A 17,807-nucleotide genomic window follows, 5' to 3' on the forward strand; every position below is an offset into this window, starting at 1 on the left:
GGTGCACTATGCACCTCTCAAATGTCAAGGAATTGTGGTGCTTTTGTTGTCCATGTCACGAACGACCACTGTCCTTCCCGATGTTTTTGTTCGTCTTAAAATCCACTTGACGTGTTCTCCAGAATGAAAATGTAAAATAGCAGATTTCTCCCTTCTACCAAGTTCTGCCATAAAGCAGGTTTGAACTGACCATGTTATTGGTGTATTCGATGAGAGCCGCGTCTGTCTGAGCCATGTGAATATGGCTGTGTAGAATAGGGGAACTGGGGGACATTTCCTCCAGTTCTTCGGCGGAGGATAACGGATGATTCACCTGGTGATTGACCACCGCACTGGCCGAAGCTGTCATCGCCCCACCGGACACGTTCTGCTGCTGCTGCACCTGCTGATGCCCAGACGTCGGTGTGCTTGAGCCGTTCTGGAAGGGTTTGCCATCCTTCACGAGAACCGGGACTGCTACCCGCCTCGGTGACTGTTGCTGTGGGCACATGTTGCCATTCTCCTGTTGAATCTGCTGGGTCGCTTTGTCCTTTGCCTGGCGTTTCATTTTGTACCTGTGGTTCTGGAACCAAATTTTGACCTGGGTCGGCGTCAGGTGGATCATGCTCGCCAGGTGTTCCCTCTCGGGCGCCGACAGGTATTTCTGCTGCTTAAAGCGCCTTTCCAGCTCGTACACCTGGGCTTGAGAGAACAGCACCCGTCGTTTTCTCCTGGGCGCAGAGTGTAAGGTGACCATGGATTTGGTGGCGTCCATCCCTGCCAAGGTCCCCATCCCGGTCATGTTCATCCCAGTGGAAGCTCCCATGAATCTAGAAACTTTAATAGCACAGAGATACAGGCTAAGTTAAATGAGTATTAGATACAGGCTTAGTTAAAATATTTTTAATGTATTAAATCGTGGTGCGGAATGCAATTACGCACCATTTCAAGTTGTAGTTTACAATAAATTATCGCAAACTAATTGCATTTAGCATTTCTTAAAAGTAACAAAAATAATAGGCTACTTGTTCAACTTACTTGTTGGGTAGCGTGGTTCGGGGTTTGGGTTATACCATGCAGTTGCTGCTGCGCCGTTCCTCATGGTGTCTTGGTAAGACGGGAGGTCTCCCATATTAGCGATGCTTCCGTTGCAGTAGCCTCCTATGGCACTGGAAAATTGAGAGACGCTGTGTGGCATGTGATAGGCGCTCGCCACTCCGGTGTTATGGCCCATGGAGTGCTGCTGCATGCCGGTTTGAGACACCTGAGTTTGTCGGTATGCGCACAGAGAAGATGCGAGGTTTCCTGTACTGTCCATGCCTCCAAACTTTCTGTAGGTCTCCTCGATCGGGCTTAAAATATCTGTCACTGAGAAAGGAGTTGAGTGCTTTGGGCTCAAGGACATGGTTTAGCCCGCAGGTGAATTTGGCTGAAGGCGGAACAAGTCCGACCGTGGTGCTGTTTCTCTGCTGCAGGACACCTACAAGAGTACTTGTGGGTCCGTCAGATATCCAATTGATCGCCTTGGAGAAGGAGGGGAGCCTTGGACGCTCTTATCTTGGCTTGACTCTAGCCAGGCGCCAGGTTTACGACAAACACGAGGGGCGGAGCAACAAGCCAACAATGGGCATTGACATTTTAACCGGGTAATTGAGGAAAATTTTACTTTTGAATTAAGATAAGCAAGATGCCATTTAGATGGTTTAAACGTCAACTTCAAAAATATCTGGGATATGGAACTAATTCGAAAAGTATATATTTTTTAGATGTTTCTTTGGTCGGATTTCTAGTGAGGCAATAGGCTATAGTTTTGGTGCATTCGGGTAAAACTCTGGCTCCAGCCTAATAATGAAATAGCAACCTTTTTATTAACTCGAGAGCTCTTCGAACAGACACGAGAGACGAATCAGGCACCAAAATGAAGACAATATTCTTCACCATCCAACCTGTCACATTCTGCTCATTTTTCATTTAGGGGTGTGATTTATTTTCTATTGATAAATGGGTAGGCTTACATTACCCCATATCATTTGTAGGATCGTTATTGTTTCTTCTTTTTGCTTCTTTACAAAATGTTATCAGACAATATACAATGGATGAATATTCTAAATGAATACTTTATTCAAATCATATTTAGATGTGAAGATAACCAACCCTATGTTATTCATCGCGGTTAATGCGTCACTTATTGGAAGACAAACAAATTCCACTATTGCTGACTTGTAGTCCATTCATCCTGGTACTTTCCAATTTCCAATTAGGCCTATTTAATTGTGGACATGGGAATGGATAGAATAGCCTATAGCACAATGTCGTACACCGCAAAGATGGCATGGATTCAAATCAAAGTCCAGTCCTTGATGTGAACGAGATTCATCAAAGACAATTAAATGTGTATTAAGTCCTTATCTATTTTAAAACAAAAAATATGGCTCACCAGTTGCATGCTAATTGAGTTAATAACTCATTGTTGTCATTTACTTTGATCTATAATGGTCATTTATCTCAGTTAGCCCACTGGGCAAAGGCTGGTTGAATCAACGTTGTTTCCACGTCATTCAAACAAAATTTGTGACGTTGAATGAAGGTGGAAAAGTGATTGGGGTTCTAAAAAGTTGTAACATAAGGGAATTTCGTATTTTTTCACCCAAATGTTAACCTAAATCCAATGACATGGTGACATTTTTTGTTGATTTCCCCATTGAATTCAAAATAGTTGACAGCTCAACCAAAAATGGAAGTTAAACTGAAGTCTGTGCCCAGTGAGAGACGATTTCGAGTTCACCTGCTCATCCAATGCTTCAGAGGTAGGCTATGCGAGCCGCATGCAGGCTAATCTGAAGATTTTAAAAAGGTAAAATGTAGGCTTTATGGTGATTTCGCGACTTTCAAGTTACTATAAAACTGCCTAAATCCTTTTAGGGTACCTCGAATGTTTGAGAGGTATTAACTTGACAACAGGTGAATTGATTTCAGTGAAATTATCTTTCGTCAATCCGTGCGGATAGCGGTAGCCTATATGCTAAAGTCCCTGTGGCAGAAAGAGATGGCAAGGCCAGGGAATGACAAGTGCTGAAACACAGTCACATTTGCGCAGCCCACACACTGATGCATATTGAAACATTTATATTTTAGACTTTAAGGATGGTTTTGTGTTTGTGAATGTGCATTTTCAAATTGAAGTACAAGTATGATCATCATAAATCCTATCATAAAACGTATTTGCTTGGTAAATCCTCTACAGGAGATTTATGACGGGGAAGCGAAGCCAGAGGTTCTAGTGGATGGATGGAACGTCTACTTCTACGATGATCTGGATAACCTAGTGAGTCACTCAGCTGGCCTGCTGCTGGCACCAGCGTGACATAAAATATGGGTGTTATTTACAATGCTGTTTATTCTTCACTGGATGCCCATTTCTTGTGGCAACGGTCCACAAGTCTAGCTGCTGTGATGGCACACTGCGGTATTCCGCCTAACAGATATGGGAGTGTATCAACGTTTGATTTGTTTTCAAATTCTTTGTTGGTCTGTGTATTCTGAGGGAACCTCCCGAGAGGCGCAGTGGTCTAAGGCACTGCATCGCAGTGCTAGCTGTGCCACTAGAGATCCTGGTTCGAATCCAGGCCGCGACCTGGATTATATATATATATAATAATGTATGCACTCACTAACTGTAAGTCGCTCTGGATAAGAGCGTCTGCTAAATGACTAAAATGTAAATGGTATCGTTTCTGTCTGATAGGCAACTTGCTTAGTCAAGATGTAGGTTTAGGCTATTTTTCTGTAGACCATTTTTTTTATTCTGACTGGCTATAGCCTAATGTAATGTAGCAACTATTTAATTTGGATAACATTTTGTTCTTATATTTTTGTTAGGCCTAGGCTACATCAAAGTTTGCAGCCTAGCAAAGTTAAAATATGTTCAGATCGGATAACATCTTAACGTTGTCTGCTTTCCATAATGCATCTGTTGAATGAGCCATATAATTCATAATCATAATAAACTAATTGTGTTGTGGTGGATGCCTCTTTTCAATATTTTTCCTGCATGTAGCCCTGTGCAAATAACCAAACCTCTCAACCTTGTGGACCTTTCAGTCAAAGGGTACGGCTGCATAGAGAAGCATTCGATAACGAAAATAGCAATAATGACTTCGGTCTTTACATTGAAACTTTCATGTCTAGGGACCATAAATACATGGGCCTATATTCGTAAAATGTTCTTCCATATTATGTGGACTATCGCTTGTGCTGGTTTATAGCGTGAAAGGGGAATCTTTCCAGCTCGCGTCCGTTGAATTCCAGCACAAGCGATAGTCTTATTATTGCAGGTAACTTGTTTTTGTCTTAATTATGATTCTATTGACTATAACTTTTGAATGAATACCTGATCAATGTTAATTCAACCGGTAAAATTTGACTATAGGAATTTATTTGAGTGTTATTACATTATTAGGCTACATCGATTACAGAAAGATACCCCATAGGCTACCTATAGGCCTATTACTTTCGTGGAAGAAGTTTCATATTATTAAACCAAGTCCAAATAATGTTCCAGGTAGGCTAATTGTAGACTACATACTGTTTTGCACTAGCTAGTAAATTCAATATCACTTTTAATCAGATCAACATTTGCACCATAACTAATATAGCACAAAGCACAACAGACATTTTGATTGGGAAATAAAATACGAGAGACTCTAGCACTAAGCAGAACAATGACCCTCAATGATATACGGTGCCTTGCAAAAGTATTCATCACCCTTGGCGTTTTTCCTATTTTGTTTCATTACAACCTGTAATTTAAATGGATTTTTATTTGGATTTCATGTAATGGACATACACAAAATTGTCCAAATTGGTGAGGTGAAATGAAATGAAAAAAAAAAAACTTGTTTCAAAGAATTCAAAAAGTGGTGTGTGCATATGTATTCACCCTCTTTGCTATGAAGCCCCTAAATAAGATATGGTGCAACCAATTACCGTCAGAAGTCACATAATTAATTAAATAAAATCCACACGTGTGCAATCTAAGTGTCACATAATTTGTCACATGATCTCAGTATATATACACCTGTTCTGAAAGGCCCCCACCAAGCAACCGGCACCATGAAAACCAAGGAGCTCTCCAAACAGGTTAGGGACAAAGTTGTGGAGAAGTACAGATCAGGGTTGGGTTATAAAAAAATATCTGAAACTTTGAACATCCAACGGAGCACCATGAAAACCATTATTAAAAAATTGAAAGAATATGGCACCACAACAAACCTGCCAAGAGAGGGCCGCCCACCAAAACTCACGGACCAGGCAAGGAGGGCATTAATCTTAGAAGCAACAAAGAGACCAAAGATAACCCTGAAGGAGCTGCAAAGCTCCACAGCGGAGATTGGAGTGTCTGTCCATAGGACCACTTTAAGCCGTACACTCCACAGAGCTGGGTTTTACGGAAGAGTGGCCAGAAAAAAGCCATTGCTTAAAGAAAAAAATAAGTAAACATGTTTGGTGTTCGCCAAAAGGCATGTGGGAGACTCCCCAAACATATGGAAGAAGGTACTCTGGTCAGATGAGACTAAAATTGAGCTTTTTGGCCATCAAGGAAAACGCTATGTCTGGTGTAAACCCAACACCTCTCATCACCCTGAGTACACCATCCCCAGAATTGAAGGAATGATGGATGGCGCTAAATACAGGGAAATTCTTGAGGGAAACCTGTTTCAGTCTTCCAGAGATTTGAGACTGGGACGGAGGTTCACCTTCCAGCAGGACAATGACCCTAAGCATACTGCTAAAGCAACACTCAAGTGGTTTAAGGGGAAACAATTAAATGTCTTGGAATGGCCTAGTCAAAGCCCAGACCTCAATCCAATTGAGAATCTGTGGTATGACTTAAAGATTGCTGTACACCAGCGGAACCCATCCACTTTCAAGGATCTGGAGCAGTTTTGCCTTGAAGAATGGGCAAAAATCCCAGTGGCTAGATGTGCCAAGCTTATATAGACATACCCCAAGAGGCTTGCAGCTGTAATTGCTGCAAAAGGTGTCTCTACAAAGTATTGACTTTGGGGGGGTGAATAGTTTTGCACGCTCAAGTTTTCAGTTTTTTGTCTTATTTCTTGTTTGTTTCACAATAAAACATATTTTGCATCTTCAAAGTGGTAGGCATGTTGTGTAAATCAAATGATAGAAACCCCCCCAAAAATCATTTAAATTCCAGCTTGTAAGGCAACAAAATAGGAAAAATGCCAAGGGGGGTGAATAATTTCGCAAACCACTGTAGGCCTATATTTGGACATCAAATCATCATTTTTGCTTTCCAGCAATGACCGATTCTCTTGAGGTGACTAGCCTTCAGTAACAAACTAAATTGCGAATTATTGTGAATTCTGAATGATCTTTGTATTGTGTTAAAATGTAGTGCTCTTTACTAGCTCTATAATGTTGCATCACCTATCCCCAATAAACGCATAGCCTACTTGCATATCAAACATTTTGAGATAATAAACACAAAACGCATGCAACTCTTTTGAGGTTATATTTGAAAAGACCTCGAACGTCTTGGAGTAGAGGGATGGTATATTTGCTATCAATGGGGCACTTGATGCATTCCGCCATCACTGGCTCAATAACATGAGAGAGATTTGGAGAGGTCAGTAAAGGGGTTCTGCGCTTAGAGTGAGGGCCCGGGTCCTGAACCGTTCCTGCTAATGCACCGGAGATGTAAGTGAAGCAAATGAGCTTGTGTGGAGTCCGTGCTTGTTAACCCAATTCAACAAAACGAAACGCTATGATCTCAACTTCCATGTCACGGCGAGGGCAACAAGAAAGAAACAAGATGGATGGAAATTACATTTTTATTTACCAGAGTATTTTTGTAGCCTACATTGTTCGACGGTTTCAGAATGTTGGACAATTGTGGCCTATTCCTTTCTCAGACGAAACATTTACAGAAGTGGAAACCCAGCTCTTTGCAAGACAAATGGCAGCTGTATTAAGCTACGCGACTGTGCTACAAACTACCAAGCGCATCGAATCGTGTTGCAACATCATTCCTTGTGCACGGGTTGATGGAAAAGGACCCCATGACCACAATCAACCTGTAGGCCTGCTTTCTTTGTTTGGGCATGACTTATGCACGATTAGTTCATTTCAATTACACCAAAAGCACTGGGTATTTGCTCAACGGAGGGCCTAGGCTATGTTTGCCGATGACACTGTCTGACAATATTGTAAATAATGACAATATGTTTCAAAAGAGGAGAGGTTAGATTTACATATTAAGGTTCCACGGCAGGTGCACCGCTGCTATCGCTTGGAGGTAGGCTAGCCTATAACCCCTATCAAAATAGCTTTTGGGGCATGCAGGAGAAAAATCGCGTTGGTGGTCTAGAGAGTGCAGTGGTATCCTACATTCATAAATCAAGAATTGGAATAGGAAGTTACTTGATACAGTTGTGAAATAAGTATAGTCTTCTAAATGTAGGCTAATCTTAATTTTGACATTCAGAAGAAACGTCATGGCACGATGAAACGTCAGGCCTAGTCATTGCTTTGCAATCAAATGTAGGCTAACCTGTCACCAAAGAATTATGGATAATAGAGAATTGTCTTAACATATTAATATTTAATAAGCTATCACACAAACATTTAGTAATTTTCATTTATGTAATGGAAGCACTTGGGTAACTTGTAAAGAGCATTTGAAGCATTGCGTTGTATTGTATTATAGACACAATTCATGCCTACCGTGTGCCATCTTTTCCAGAAAATTGTATAGGCTGTATACTCACTATATAAAGTACTTACAGCATAATTACTACTATCCTACTGTAGCAAATAATAATATTATAGGCTTATTATTAGAAGTAGATAGCAGCTTTTTCTCAAGCTTTCGGCCCATGGAGGGCTTTAATTTATTGCTTTACTGTATTTACAGTTTGCCAAAATGAATTTCAGATTATTGCACCAAACTGTTAAATCTTCTTGCATGAGTAGCAGAGATAAAGTGATAAAAGTGTGTGCCAAGCCTCCTCAGTCAAGACCCTCTCATCCACTCCAGTATTATTTGTCTTTTAATTAATGTTTCTTATATTATACATTAAATTATGCTAAGGGGGACGGGGGCTTTAGCATTGGACCAAGTGTGGATTAAAAGTGTATTGATTAAAAGTGCGATATGATGATATCAACAGCCGATGTGATCAAATAAATTAACGTACATAGGCCTAATACTTCAGATAGTTGAGTGGTATTTCTTCTATAGGCTAGCAGAAGAAATATAAATATTTATATGCACCTCCACCAAGAAATGTCGTGCATTATCAATTAACAAACCGGAAACTTTCCGGTTCTAGTTTTAAAGCAAATGTTCTTTGTGCATATTACCCCTTTTTTAATATATAAAAAAAATAATTTGGAAGCGAAATTGGTCAAATGCCATAAGCTTTTTGTATACGCGTTTATTAAACCCCCTTAGTTTATCCTGTCCTTCTTTGTTTTATTGTAGTTATTACAAATCTTGGACGCGACTGACACGTTCATAAATTCAGTCGGTTATTTATTTGGGTCTGTTCCACGAAAAGAGTGCCTTTTGCGTCCCTTTGATATTTTAAGTAGAAATAATGCACCAATAGTTTATTTTAGAAGCCTGTTATATTAAATGAAGTCCCCTTTAATATAGATCACATAGAGCATTTTAATTAATCCGATTTTTTATATGAACAAAGGCTTGCTAAAGTGCCCTCCGTCAACCATGTGTCACACATAGGAATATTTTAACCCATTTAATCCCCACATTTCTCCAAGTTTCTCCATCATTGTAAAGCCTTAGTTATTTTGTTGCTTTGACAAAGTCATTTCTGAAGATTATTATTTAGGCTATTTCATATGATTAGCGATGCATTTAAGTCTGTCCCTCATTTTAAGGTCAACCCTGTTACGTGAACCTAACTCTCGTTTTCTAAACTTCATTTTTTTTAGGGCAGATTCAATCAGATCCTCTTTAGCCGCTGATGTTTTCAGTTGTTGGAGGTGGAACTGCATTAGAGCTGTGAAATCCACAAGGGGCTACCGACATTATACCTAAAGCGAAGATTGCCATTGGCTGCATTGAGTCGCATTAAGAGAAATCCCATGCAGCCTTGTTTCCAAGTTTGAACACTGGAATGTGAAAAGTCATCTACACCTTGATTAGGATGATAGAAATCTTCATTATTTTGTTGAATGATTTTACAATTTGAGCGTAATTATTTCTATAGCATACACATTCTCTTTCTAAATGTCTAACAGGAGTGGGGCAGGTGTGGCTTAATGAGAATGATCACAAGAGCAGCTGCTCACCGATTTGATGGCTCCAACACAGTTCCACCTCCCACAGTTCCATCTCTGACACCGCCAAAACATCCGCTATGCAGGTGTCTGCTATCACAGGTTAACGCTTGATCTGATTGAATCTACACCTAATAAATACTTTTTTTCAAAAGAAACATTGCACATCTAATAGTGAAATCATAGTGTAAAAGCCGGTGAGCTAGTTCTACTCTTTTATGGCCAGACAGGTCACCCGTGATACAAATCAGTATTAGACCTCCATCCATGTCTGAAGACATCGGAAGATGACATGGAAAGCGGCCACTAGGGGCAACAGTGAGCACTGTTACCTTCAAGGAGGTTTCGGTTTTGCTAGGGCGTTGTGGAACGGGGATGACGGATGGGAGTAAGCACTTGCCTCTAATTCCAAAGGTTGCATGTTGGAATACAGCGATAGAAAGCCGTTTTTTATATATATTTTTTTGTTTTAAGCCTATCCCAAACCTTAACCCTTACCTTAACTATTCAGAGTTAAAACCTTAAGAATTCTGAGTTAATGCCTAAACTTAACCTTAAACTCTTAGAAATTTGACGTTTGGAACAACTTCGACATTTTACCTGGATGAACATCTAATTCTGACGTGAGACTGTCAGAGCTTGTAGCATTTTCTGGCGTTTTGTGGTGGAAAACTGAGCATTTTGACCATAATACATCAACCCTGTTACCCATAGATATAATTTATTGCACGAATTGAGTGTGAGACTGTTGGAAGCTTGCATTCAACAGCCACTCCCTGCTGCACACAACAAGCTTCCATTCACCCTGTCACAAGGGGATTTATGGCTGATTTAAGATGAAATCGTCAACCCTGTTATGGTCAACCCAGTTACTTTATTTGGCACTTAATAGTGCACTTAATACTGTAGATATATATATATATATATATATATATATTTTTTTTTTTTTTTTTTACCAAGTTACACTTCTCAAAAGGCACCGAATTAGTGGAACGACTAATTTTTGATTCATCAGAATCAAAAACATCATCCACCTGGTGATCTCAAAAGAAAAGTGAATGTTATAGGATATTGTATTTGAATTGCACCAACAATCACTAAATAGCCTAGTAAGCTGTTAGACTACTAATACCAATGATGATAATGATGACGATAGGTCTATAGCCTATATACGCCTATACCGTAGCTATGTAGCCTATCACAAGCCCATCTTTCGCATGTGCTTCTATGACACACCAATCAATATCAGGTATAATCACCTAAATGGCACACATATCAATTTGATGACAGTCTATTGGTAAGCTTCCATAGTGACTTCAAAAGGAGGCAATATTCTGGGTATTTCTCCATATATCTCTGCCAGATTCTGGATACCAGACATCCCGGCCCAAATGCACAACAGCTCTTTTGATAGCCTATGTTTCATGTTTTTTTTGACACCATGAGGGAAAGCATCAATACTGGTTTGATAAGGAATGGGGATATTTAATTTATTCTATACCACCTTATTCAATGTCTTTGTTAAGCCATTAAATGGTTTATATTATAAAAAAAATATGACTGTATATGTGTGTATGTACTGTATAACCATATTCTATTGTGATTCTTTCCCCTATTGCCAAAACAAATTGTGAGCTATTGTAATGAAATATTTGTTATCAATTCTTATTCCTGCACGTGGCAAGAAAACATCTCTACAAAACAAAGATCCAATGAATATGAATCTGCTGTCTATAATTAAAGGACCACTTGGAAAGACATGAATATGCAAAGACATCCACCAAGAACAAGGAAGATTTTGTATTCTGGGAAGAAGATCACATCGCTGGACATGGCTGATCCTTGCCCTGGTGTATTGTGCGTGCACTTCAAATTAACTGTGATTGTGCCTTTGATGTGAGCCATTGTATCATGCTAGCCAATTTAGAGTTTGCAGATGCCGAGTGTAATATGATGGCTGAACACTACAGCCTCACACAGCTGAGTCATAGCCCATAGCATACTGTGAGGTGCATAAACATAGTCTGTAAGATTTACTTCTGTTCTATGGTAATGATATGTATATTGAACAAAAATATAAAAGCAACATGCAACAATTTCAATGATTTTTACTGAGTTACAATTCATATAAGGACATCAGTCAATTGAGATAGATTCATTAGGCCCTAATCTATGGATTTCACATGACTGGGCAGGGGTGCAGCCATGGGGTGGGCCTTGGAGGGCATAGGCCCACCCACTTGGCAGCCAGGTCCACCCACTGGGGAGCCAGGCCCAGCCAATCAGAATGAGGTTTTCCCCAGGGCTTTATTAGACAGAAATACTCCTCAGCGTCCTGCAGGTGAAGAAACCAGATGTGGAGGTCCTGGGCTGGCGTGGTTACACGTGGTCTGCGGTTGTGAGGCCGGTTGGACGTACTGCCAAATTCTCTAAAACAACATTGGAGGCAGCTTATGGTAGAGAAATGAACATTAAATTATCTCGCAACAGCTCTGGTGGACATTCCTGCAGTCAGCATGCCAATTGCATGCTCCCTCAAAACTTGAGACATCTGTGGCATTGTGTTGTGTGACAAAACTGCACATTGTAAAGTGGCCTTTTATTGTCCCCAACACAAGGTGCACCTGTATAATGATTATGCTGTTTAATCAGCTTCTTGATATGCCACACCTGTCAGGTGGATGGATTATCTTGGCAAATGAGAAATGCTCACTAACAGGGATGTAAACAAATTTGTGCACAACATTTGAGAGAAATAAGCTTTTTGTGCGAATCCAACATTATTATAGCCCATTAAACATGGGACCAACACTTTACATGTTGCGTTTATATTTTTGTTCTGTGTAGGATATACCCATTGATTCTTGAATAATATACCTTATAAATGCCTTATGAGCATAGTACAACTTTATATGCTGATGATATGATAATTCTGTTATGTTGAATATAACTGTGTAATATGATGGATATTATCACTATTTCAATCAGGTTATTCAAGTGTAATATGACTTTCTGCCACTAGATCTAGCCACCAAGTGTCCAACAGCGAGGATAAAGATAAGTGGCACTTTGCAGTGTTGGTATCTCAATTAAATTGATTTTCTCTGGCCTATTCTTTAGAAGTGTACGTCACAATTCATTTAGAAAACCACATAAACACTCAGGAGAGTGATTGCATTTTCATCTAAATCACCCATATCTCTGTCCCAGATAACTGAAGAAGATTGCCCTCTGCGGATCAGGAAAAATGCAGTATTTGAAATGAGGCATTGATATTATGAGACTAATCACGTTGTGTTCTCTTTTGTGTTAAGGAGACACAGTCATTATGGTGTGAAAAGACAGTTAAAGCGGATTTACACCCACCTGGCAGAACAGTTCCCAACAGTTTATCCCTCCGGCGAGAGACATCATTAACACTCCTGATGTCTACATGCTGTAATGATTTTGGTTCTTATGTTATATGGAGAATCTCCCAATAGAAACCTTGGCAAATAAACTCTGACCTCTATGTGGTTAATTGCATCCTAATATCTTTTTTTTTTGTCAGGGCCATTCCCTCAATGTGTTTGTTGTCCCTTGTGTGACTCCCTACTTATTATCATTAGAGTTCCTAGCAGTGAAGCTGTAGGAAAACTAGGACTATTTTGCCCAGGTTTTTCTGCCATAACTTCCTAAATATAAGACAACCTTTTATACTAGGTTAAGGGTGCTCATACCACAATTGAGCTGAGGTGTAAATGTATATTACGTTCATATTTGAATTCATCTCAAATTTTGAAATGCTATTTTGTGAAACCATCCATTCTGAATAACCTGGTGCATGTCTGTATGGCATTGGCCTATATTTGCTAGACAGATCTCGATTGACCCTTTCCCTTAGATTTCCAGTTTTTCAATTTCTCCCTCTTACACACTCTCTTTCTCTCTCTCTCTCTCTCTCTCTCTCTCTCTCTCTCTCTCTCTCTCTCTCTCTCTCTCTCTCTCTCTCTCTCTCTCTCTCTCTCTCTCTCTGTGTTCCTCATTCTCTCTCTTCTCCATTTAATCCCCTGCTTTTGTGAAGAGCAATAGGACAAGCAGCTGCGCTCCCGGGGCTCTTGGAAAGGCAGCCACTCAAGCCACTCACAGGAGGGATCCAGACCACCTGGCTCCTGTCCTGGCCAGCCCAACTCCCAGCCAGGGGAAGTTGGGGCTGCCGTTATAGACTCACACTATAGCCGGGGATGGGGGATGGGGTAGAGTGATCGTTGACCTCTGACCCACAGTACTCCCCCAGCGTGTCCCGATGAACACCATAACACACAAAACAGACTAATCTATGCAATCTATGGACAAACGACATTTTCAGTGCATGCAAAAAATGAATCCAACATCATTGAGTTGTTATGTTGCATCATGTACAGTACCAGTCAAAAGTTTGGACACACTTTATTTTTACTATTTTCTACATGATTCCATATGTGTTATTTCATACAATGTGAAAATAATAATAAAAAATACTTTAAGAGAACATTTTGTGTTGAACATGATGACCAAGGGGTCCTACATCTCGGTATATTTAGTCCACAATAAAAGCCTGGGTCTGTTGTGTTGTGTTATTGAGTTCAGCTGCTCCCCCTCGCACAATCCATTTCATTACTCAGGTCCGAGGTCAAGACTACACCACAATGTCTCGCTCTGTACAATAGCCAACATGCATACTTTTTTTTCTTTTTTTTACCACAAACACTGTCACTTTCGCATCATGTTACCCTAAGGACAGCTGTGGTTGAGAAGCCTAGTAGCATACACATTTGTTCTACCCAGGGTACATCCCAAATGACACCCTATTCCCTATGGGCCCTGGTCAAAAATAGTGCACTATAGAGGTAATAGGGTGCCATTTGTGATACCCACCCAAGTTTGCCTGTATGCTTGGACTGTGGCGTCGGTGGGATCCCTCGTGAAGAGCTCTTGAGAGGGTGTGGGCGACAAGCAGCCAAGCGAGGCCACGCTTAGATGAGTAGACTTCCAGAGCACCACCGTGCTGTTGGTATGACAGCGGTGGAGAGGGCACTGAGTAAACAAGGGAGTGTAGCCATTGTCCAGGGGAGGATGGATGATGATTCATAATGCTCCTTACAGAGGATCTGGGCCCGGTTGCATAAAACACCTTAAGTCAATTTTCCCCTTATCTTTTCCCTTAAAGTTTCCTTAACTTTAAGTAAGTTGCACAAAACATTTTAAGGTGAATTAAATTCAGTGAAAAAGTTAAAGGTGCCCATGAGGTCCCTTAAATGCTTCATCCAGTATGGATATCAATGTAAAGAGCTTTTGTGAAATGTTGCTTTCATCTGCCCTGGTTACCAAAGGGAAACATCAACCAGCTAGCTACTTAGCTAAACAATGGAAGTTGCACAATCCATGGCTACAAAGCTAGCTGGCTAGTTAGCTAACTACTCTGTAAACTAGCTTGACGTGCTAGAAATTAATAGAAACAAGTTGATAAAAAATGTCAACCCCTCTGAAAGACACAAATTCACATACAGAGGTTGTCACTGCATGTCACTATTCCCCCACCATTACAGCATGAGGGTTACAATATCACTAGTAAATGAGAACATTCTTGTTTTCATCCACTAACTTTCGTTGCCCAACTGCTCCCCTCTGTGGACAAACCACTCACCTCACTGCTCTCCCATGTGCCCTTGCTGCCTGTTCTGGACTGAATTAGGTGATTGTTGAGCAAAACAAGCTTTTGACAGAGACACTCTAATTTAACCTTTATTTGTCTATGAAATGAATCAATGTATATTCAAACTCTTAACCTCTAAACATGATTGGATTTAAATAGATATGATACATTTTCTATTAAAATAATCTAATTCATGAAATACCTACAGTACCAGTCAAAAGTTTGGACACACCTACTCATTCAAGGGTTTTTCTTTATTTTTACTATTTTCTACATTGTAGAATAATAGTGAAGACATCAAAACTATGAAATAACACATATGGAATCGTGTAGTAACCAAAAAGGTGTTAAACAAATCAAAATATATTTTATACTTGAGATTCTTCAAAAGTAGCGACCCTTTGCCTTGATGACAGCTTTGAACACTCTTGGCATTCTCTCAACCAGCTTCATGAGGTAGTCACCTGGAATGCTTTTTCAATTAACAGGTGTGCCTTATTAAAAGTTAATTTGTGGAATTTCTTTCCTTCTTAATGCATTTGAGCCAATCAGTTGTCTTGTGACAAGGTAGGGGTGGTACAGAAGATAATTCTATTTGGTAAAAGACCAAGTCCTTATTATGGCAAGAACAGCTCAAATAAACAAAGAGAAATGACAGTCCATCAATACTTTAAGACATGAAGGTCAATCAATACTGAACATTTCAAGAACTTTGAAAGAACCATCAAACGCTATGATGAAACTGGCTCTCATGAGGACCTCATGAGGACCGCCACAGGAAAGTAAGACCCAGAGTTACCTCTGCTGCAGAGGATAAGTTCATTAGAGTTAACTGCACCTCAGATTGCAGCCCAAATAAATGCTTCACAGAGTTCAAGTAACAGACACATCTCAACATCAACTGTTCAGAGGAGACTGCGTGAATCAGGCCTTCATGGTCGAATTGCTGCAAAGAAACCACTACTAAAGGACACCAATAATAAGAAGAGACTTGCTTGGGCCAAGAATCACGAGAAATGGACATCAGACATGTGGAAATCTGTCCTTCGGTCTGATGAGTCCAAATTTGAGATTTTTGGTTCCAACCGCGGTGTCTTTGTGAGATACAGAGTAGGTGAACAGATGATCTCTGCATGTGTGGTTCCCACCGTGAAGCATGGAGGAGGAGGTGTGATGGTGTGGGGGTGCTTTGCTGGTGACACTGTCAGTGATTTATTTAGAATTCAAGGCACACTTAACCAGCATGGCTACCACAGCATTCTGCAGCGATACGCCATCCCATCTGCTTTGCATTTAGTGGGACTATCATTTGTTTTTCTACAGGACAATGACCCAAAACACACCTCCAGGCTGTGTAAGGGCTATTTGACCAAGGAGAGTGATGGAGTGCTGCATCAGATGACCTGGCCTCCACAATCAACTGACATCAACCCAAATGAGATGGTTTGGGATGAGTTGGACCGCAGGGTGAAGGAAAAGCAGCCAACAAGTGTTCAGCATATGTGGGAACTGCTTCAAGATGGTTGGAAAAGCATTCCTCATGAAGCTGGTTGAGAGAATGCCAAGAGTGTGCAAAGCTGTCATCAAGGCAAAGGGTGGCTATTTGAAGAATCAAACATAGAAAAATATATTTAGATTTGTTTAACACTTTTTTGGTTACTACATGATTCCATGTGTGTTATTTCATAGTTTTGATGTCTTCACTATTATTGTAAAATGTAGAAAATATTTAAAATGAAGAAAAACCATTGAATGAGTAGGTCTGTCCAAACGTTTGACTGATACTGTACACCTGCCTTGTAACAATAATTGAATATAAAAACGTTTGTCTAAAATGCTCACTGCAAATATTTGTTATAAATAGCTTAAATTAGAAAATATTTGTGACATTGGAACTTGGAGCACGTAAGGGATATGCAGTGTACCCAGTGGCTATATAATACAGATCCCCTGGGAAGATTTTAGGCACCTTTATCTTTCTTCATCAAGGTATATACTGCCATCTTGTGGTTAAAAAGTTGTTTGACGCTCAGTTGCTGATTTACTCAATAAGGAATGCGAGTAACGTTACAGCTTAAACTGTTATTATTTATTATTCATCACTTCAACATTTGCTTGAAGTACATGGTGAGTACAGGTATCCACTGACACTAACACGTGTTTTAGATGACCAGAGTGAGTACAGATATTTTATGTGCAAAGTATCTGGAAAACTGGTTACAAATATTTAGAGAGAGAGAGAGAAATAGAGAGAGCGAAAGAGAGAGAGAAAATAGAGAAAAATAAAGTGAGAAATAGAGAGAGAGAGCGTGAGGGGTTACACAGAAAAACCTTAGGATAAGGGCTCCCTGTTCTAATATGTGAATGGGGTGTCTTTGCCCAGAAAGGATACTGCATGAATTTGTAATTATTTTTTCCCTTTGGGAGGAAACAATGGCATGTTTGAAAGCAGAACAAGTTGAGTTTTATTAGCGGTCCCCTTCACGAGGCCAGCTGCCCATATGGAATACAACGTGTCCAACAAGGGTCACAAAAGAGCCAAGCGACAGCCTTCACAAAACCCCAGAGATACTTACTCCTCATCCTTACTGGGAGATGAGCTGACCCAACTGACAGCTGAATAGAAACAAAACGTCCACAGCTCTCCATCCACCACTGCCACAACATCCCCTCTCTTTTCCATTCTGCATGTGCAAACCCCTAAAGATCCACAGCTGCACTCAATTCTATATTTTGGGTTTCTTTGTGAATTGATAAGCAATGCAGTTCTATGAAAAACAGAGTGAGAAATGTTTTTAATTTGATGTTTTAGCAAATATTGGATATT

At 40.2% G+C, this 17,807-nt stretch overlaps 1 protein-coding gene across 1 annotated transcript; it reads right to left on the reverse strand.

Annotated features, from left to right (window-relative positions):
- Positions 1–154: 154 nt before the first annotated feature.
- Positions 155–1,384, reverse strand: LOC311106420 (homeobox protein Nkx-2.4-like; the record flags this gene model as incomplete). The annotated part of the gene is made up of 2 exons (XM_084148752.1): positions 155–816; positions 1,018–1,384. 2 exons carry the CDS (start codon positions 1,382–1,384, stop codon positions 155–157), a joined length of 1,029 nt encoding a protein of 342 aa, XP_084004878.1.
- Positions 1,385–17,807: the final 16,423 nt, after the last annotated feature.

This window comes from Coregonus lavaretus (genome assembly GCF_964263955.1).
Source record: "Coregonus lavaretus genome assembly, chromosome: 31".
Taxonomy (NCBI): domain Eukaryota; kingdom Metazoa; phylum Chordata; class Actinopteri; order Salmoniformes; family Salmonidae; genus Coregonus; species Coregonus lavaretus.